Below are 5991 nucleotides of genomic sequence, written 5' to 3' on the forward strand. Positions count from 1 at the left end.
CTCAAAGCTGGTTGGCTGGTCTTCCAGCCTGGTCATACCTGGTTTAGCAGGCTGGTTTTAGAGTTTTGATAACTTTTTTAGCTGGTAAAACCAGCTGAACACCAGCTTGGCCAAGCTGACAGACCAGTTTGATCAGGCTCGGAGGCCATCTAAAACTAGCTACTTCCAGCTTAAACCGGTCTAGCCAACCAGCTTAAGCTGTTTTAAGCAGTTTTTTAGAAGTGCAAGCAGCATAACAGACTTTTGTACAGCTAAAATAACTGGAAGTGAATAAAACCATAAACCTTGCACATTCAAATTAATATAGGCCATGTTCGTTCTTAAGCTAAAAATAAGGTATATATTCCCATGTCCTATATATATCCTCCATAACTGGGCAAAGAAAAAACAAAGACTGTATTCTGCACTACATTTTGGGGCACGATTGTTACCTTATTTGCATAATTTTTTACATGATTTGGGTGTGTTGTTTGACAAATCTAACTACTATATCACACAGACCCATCTACAAAGCTCTCAACTAACCTACGGTAAAGCTACAGCTGTCTATGTTAAGCGAAAGAACTAATGCCAAAATTATAGTATTCAAAAGCACAAGGAATAGAGGAAGACTGGCAGGGCTGTCTACCAATCACAGGAGAGCACGCTCAAGAAGGCGGTGCTTAGCTTACTTTGTTCTTCTTGTTGTTCAGCATGAAGCCATTCCCAGAACCTATAAATCTCATCATCCCCTGCTGGCTCTGTCTGATCATGCTCAGATGGTTTGTTACCTAGACTACTACGCCTGTGTGGAGGCAGGCGAGGAGGTGGCGGCCTGGGAGGCACACAGGAAGCAGTCCGAACAGGAGGGGAGGAGCTTGCAGAAGCTGGGGAACGTTTAATGGTCCCTTCTCCGGTATTGTCCTCTGAGACAGTACTGTTCTGACCGGGAGACGGAAGCTTTGGCTAGGAAGTGATAAAGGGAAAAAGAGACATAATGTGAGTTACACATTATGTCAAAAGGCACATTTTGCATAGGAAAAGTGTGTGTAACTTTTACCTTGGGTGGCAGAGGAGGTGGTACTTTAGGCCTCATGGTTGAAGTGGAGTCACTGCTGTAGATGCAGACACACAAAATAATTGATTTCTAGCCATACTGCTAATTAAGATGTAACACAAAAGCAGGATGCAAGAACCAACAGTACAGTTTTCTTTAAAAGGTGGAAACATACAGGGATACAATCAGATGAAGAAAGAGACCTCATATGCAATGCCAAAAACGGTAAGCAAGAATGGTCATGTGAACACAAGACACACAAACGGCGTGCTAAATATGCTCACATACACATAATCTACCCAATCCAGAGCAAAGTTTGGGAATATTTTGAACTTCTTAGTGTTTGAAGTTCCGGGAAACTCTAAGTAGAGTCCTCAGTTAGACTTGGACTGACTGGAAATGAAAGGGATGCTCTATATCTTGTGCTCATCATCAGGTTATTAAACAAACCAAAACAAATGTCTGAACAAATCACTACAACATACACAAACATTTGATTTTTATAACTATATTTTCAGAAAATGTGAGTGGTACTTGTCCCTGAAAAAAACATTAGCACAATGCTAGGGTGTTCTGGGTGGTTGCCAGGTTGTTGCTAATGCTATGTGGTTGCTAGATTGTCCTGAGAAATTGTCAGGCTGTTGCCATGTGGTTTCTATGGTGTTCTAAGTGGTTGCATACTGTCCCAAATCAAAAAAGTCCAGCCCTAAGTCTCTTTGATACTCTTCTCTCTAGATATGACCCAGGTCCCTCCTTCAAAGCTAAGCTATGAGAAAATCTATGGGAATGTCGTCTGGTAGACAAACATTATAAGTGTGATTTTATAGAAAAGTAGTAGCATATGCAATTGTATTAAAGTTGGCATAAAACAGAAATTGTGATCATCTTTTCTCCCCTATTGTGATGTACATCCAAGTGAAACAGCTTTTCAAACTAGCGAAAATTTAGGATTTGATTTTGTCCATCAGGAATTGATTGGATCATTGTTGTTTTTTAATGGCTGCAATCTCATACGAGTGACAGTTCGCTGTAGAGGAGGCTTCATTACCCAGACCTCATGCCAACGCACACATTAGAGAAGATAATGTTGTTGTGAGGTTGAGGGGAGGTCAAGGTTTTTGAATAAAGGTAACGAGGGTACATTAATTAAAAACAATGATGTGCATTTCAATAATGATCATGCATTTATGCACCAGCAGGCAACTAAAAACCAGACACACTACAAAACAAACTGGGCACATCCTTCAGTCTAACATCTGGTTGACACTAACAGACAGGGAGTCACGGATGACCACAGGTGTTTTTGAATGATACACATCTCACATTACATCTTCATCTCACTTACTGCAAATCATCACCTTCATCCTCCTCCTCATCCTCTAAATGTGTCACATGACCCCTGAGAGAGATCAAGAGGGTGAGGCTAAGAAGGTATAGCAGCCAGAGAAGAATGCAGAGAGAACACACCCACACACAGACACACCTACACACACACTCAGCAGTAAGAGCTTCTCAGTGCCAAGCAGAGGAGATGAGACTGCAGAAGTGATTAGATTGCATGGAGGTTTGGCTGACCAATCAAAAGAGACAGTAGGAGGGGCTGTACCTTTGATTGAGCTCCTCAGCAACAGATTTTAATAGACTCCTACAAAAATAATGAATAAAAGACAGAACTAGTTTTACACATGCAAAACACACAAACATATTTTTATAAACTAAAGATGGGTTGTGACGCCAAAATATTTATCCAACAACAAAACTACTTGATTAGTGAAGTCGATTAGTTTTAAACTTTCCTTAATTTTTTTATATTTAGTTGTGTTCAACTAGAGATGGGTCATGATGGATTCGACTAGTAATCCAAAGACTGACTAGTTAATTAGTCAGGTTGAATAGTTTTAGACATTCCTTTATTATATTCAGTTTTGTTATTTTAAAATAGGGATAGGTCACAACTAGTAATCCAACAACCAGCTAATTGATTTTTGTAAGGTTCAGACATGGTTTTTGACAATCCATCTGCCCCCCCCACAGTTTTTACTTTAAACTAGGAATAGATCCAGACAGATGGCCAATCACCCATTTATCCATCAACTTTCCTTATTTCTTCATTCATTCCTTATTTTGATAAACTCACAAATGAAGCATAACACTCACTTGTTATTTCCCAGAATGCTTTCGGGCTCTAATGGTAGATCCTACATGAATCAAAAAGACAGTCAGACAAGTCATCCAAACAAACACACTAAATAGCAATAAATTAATGGCATAATGTCACAAACCATCTCATGATGCGGTTCGGTTTCTTTTCTCAGAGGTGGGTCAAACTTCACCTTATCAACTAGAAGAGGGTCACACACAGACTTCAGATTTCTCTCTGTGCTTTTAAGTAGGCTGAGAATTCTTGAGCTTGTTTCAGTTCAGGGAGTCAAAAGCTAATTGAGACATGACTTACAGTTAATCTCAGAGAGAGTCTTTCCATCTCGTGAGCTCCTGCTAGATGAGCGGATTCGATGTGGCACAGACACGGGAGACTGCCAACACAGAGACCACAAATAAAGTTTAAAAACTTGAAAGCTAAAACAGCTTAGTTACATACATACCTTTTGTGAATATCTGTTACAAGACCCTAATCTTTCCTCAAGACAACACCGCAAGCCACTGCTGTTGTGTGTTAAAACCAATAAACTCACATGCATTCACATACACACACAATCACATATGCACAATGCAGCATGGGTAACCGGACACACTTGTACCTGGCAGCAGGCAGAGCCAACTGTCTGCCCTCACTTAGAATCTACATCTAAAGAAACAGCCAATTAGAGATCAGTGCTTCAGTTTAAAGCCTAACATGGTTTCCCACTGGTTAAAAGGTAGAGTCAAATATATGACATCACCTCTGGGTCAATGTCATCCTCCTCTGCATCACTGTGTGTGCTGTGGTCAGGATTGTTGGCTTTGTCCAGTAGCTCAATGGCAAGAGTCCGGCTAAGCGGTTGGGTAACGAATGGGTGCTGCAAAAAGAGAAGTTATGCAACGAAAACTTACTGAATGATGGTGGATAACTTGAGCCAATCATAAATGTTCTCTAATGAAGGGTGGATCTAACCTGCAGTAATCTGTCAGCTGTTGGTCTCTTCTTGGGATTTTTGGTCAAAGCCATTTTCACAAAGTGATGAAAATTATTTGTCCTTCATGAGCCAAAACAAAAAGTTTTTCAAACATATTGTAATAATAATATAAATCTGCAGTTATAATCACAACCTTACAACTGAATTAGTGAGGTTTAAAAAGCAGAAATGTGAAGCTTCTCTTATTTTTACTTCATTTATGTGAAATAGTAAAAACCTATTTCTATTTTGAGTGGGAATACTTTTCTAGGTGAATGACCTTCTGTAATTACCTTTATAATTTCTGTGGGTGAAATTCACTCTATGTATAAAAAGCCAACAATATACGCTACTGTTCAAAAAGTATAATATAAAAAAAGTATACATTATATATATACATATTTATAACGCTGAATTTACTAGTCATCAGATAATCCTAATAAAAAGCATCGCTTAAACAAAATAGCAGCACCACTGTTTTCAACACTGATAATAAATGTTTCCCGAGCACCAAATCATACAAAAAAATAAAAATAAAAAACATAAAAAAATAAAAAACTAGCCAACCCCACAATTTTGAATGAAAGTTTAAATTAAACATATTTACAAATACTTACCACTTTACTTTGTCTTTCAGCTTAGGTGGTTGGAAACTGCTCTTGGTCATTAGGAAGAGTGCTCTGAGAAAGACACAGAAGAATGGACTAAAATAAAACAAATGTTGAAAAGTGGGAGAAATCTAGACTGTCAACATACTAAATGTGTCCTGTGTAAGATGTATTAACTACAAAATGTATACATTAAGCAGAATCTGGCACGTGCAGCAATGGACTGCTCATGATGGAGCACAGTGACATTAAATGAGTACAAGTCACAGGACACACACCTCATGGGGTGCAAGTCGAACATTGGCGGCTCCAACTCGGCCAGCTCAATAGCGGTGATGCCCACGGCCCAAATATCACACAGCTGATTGTAGCCACCTTTCCTCTCAACTGCTGCCACCTCAGGTGCCATCCTGCAGAGAAAGACATATAGAGAAATACATTTCATACAGTCCAATGTCTACAATTAAACTATTAAAACAAGTCCTGCCACACGAGAGACAATGGAGGACTGACATACCAATATGGAGTTCCAATGAAGGACTTTCTTTTTGCTAAAGTGGCTGATATCTGAGCTGAAACTCCAAAATCAGCTGGAGAGAGACAGACAGCAGATGTGAAAGAGTGGAATTCTTATTAAATGCCAACTCCCAAGGTGTTCAAAGAAAGTGTTTTCTTACCTAGCTTAACGTAGCCATTGTCTGTCAACAGTATATTTGCGCCCTATAAAACAAGAGCAGAGCCACAGTGAGCAATTGCGAAATATAACAATCCCTTTAAAACAATCCTGGTCATTTGTCATGGCTGGATAACTATTTAATTCAGACTAATTCAATAATGAATCATTTAGACCAATTTGTGAACCAGTTCATCCAATTCATAAAACAAAGCTGACTTAACAATTCAATGACTTTCCATGAAATTCCCTGATATTTCCATGTTATCAAGAATAGCATTTTCCAAAAAAATTATTCTTGCATAACATAAGTCAAGTGGGACATGAGTGCTAATTATGTCAACACTGAGAGGAATAGCCTCCTTAAAGTGAGATTTAATTGTGTTTTGACGTCCACTTTGTACCTTTATATCTCTGTGGATCTTGCCTTTGTTATGGAGATAGTAAACACCCTGAAATGAACACAAAAACCCATATTACCACTTTAATCACTTGAAATTAGTACTTTTTAACATTAGTAAATGTGTATGTATATACCTGCAGGGTCTCCCGACAAACATA

At 38.8% G+C, this 5991-nt stretch overlaps 1 protein-coding gene across 1 annotated transcript in view; it reads right to left on the reverse strand.

The window, feature by feature from the left end:
- Nucleotides 1-5985, reverse strand: part of LOC107577050 (mitogen-activated protein kinase kinase kinase kinase 3-like) — a gene marked incomplete at both ends in the record, with an annotated part of 10756 nt that extends 4771 nt beyond the window's left edge. The window contains 16 exons of the mRNA XM_016263168.1: nt 530-546; nt 636-945; nt 1040-1094; nt 2382-2435; nt 2643-2681; nt 3194-3234; nt 3319-3377; nt 3492-3570; nt 3937-4053; nt 4149-4230; nt 4767-4829; nt 5036-5167; nt 5275-5347; nt 5435-5477; nt 5835-5882; nt 5968-5985. Coding sequence (XP_016118654.1) covers nt 530-546; nt 636-945; nt 1040-1094; nt 2382-2435; nt 2643-2681; nt 3194-3234; nt 3319-3377; nt 3492-3570; nt 3937-4053; nt 4149-4230; nt 4767-4829; nt 5036-5167; nt 5275-5347; nt 5435-5477; nt 5835-5882; nt 5968-5985 — 1230 coding nt within the window. The remainder of the gene's footprint in view (nt 1-529; nt 547-635; nt 946-1039; nt 1095-2381; nt 2436-2642; nt 2682-3193; nt 3235-3318; nt 3378-3491; nt 3571-3936; nt 4054-4148; nt 4231-4766; nt 4830-5035; nt 5168-5274; nt 5348-5434; nt 5478-5834; nt 5883-5967) is intronic.
- Between the last annotated feature and the right edge of the window lie 6 nt (nt 5986-5991).

The sequence above is a fragment of the Sinocyclocheilus grahami genome, unplaced genomic scaffold (genome assembly GCF_001515645.1).
Source record: "Sinocyclocheilus grahami isolate Dianchi unplaced genomic scaffold, SAMN03320097.WGS_v1.1 scaffold4972.1, whole genome shotgun sequence".
Classification (NCBI taxonomy): domain Eukaryota; kingdom Metazoa; phylum Chordata; class Actinopteri; order Cypriniformes; family Cyprinidae; genus Sinocyclocheilus; species Sinocyclocheilus grahami.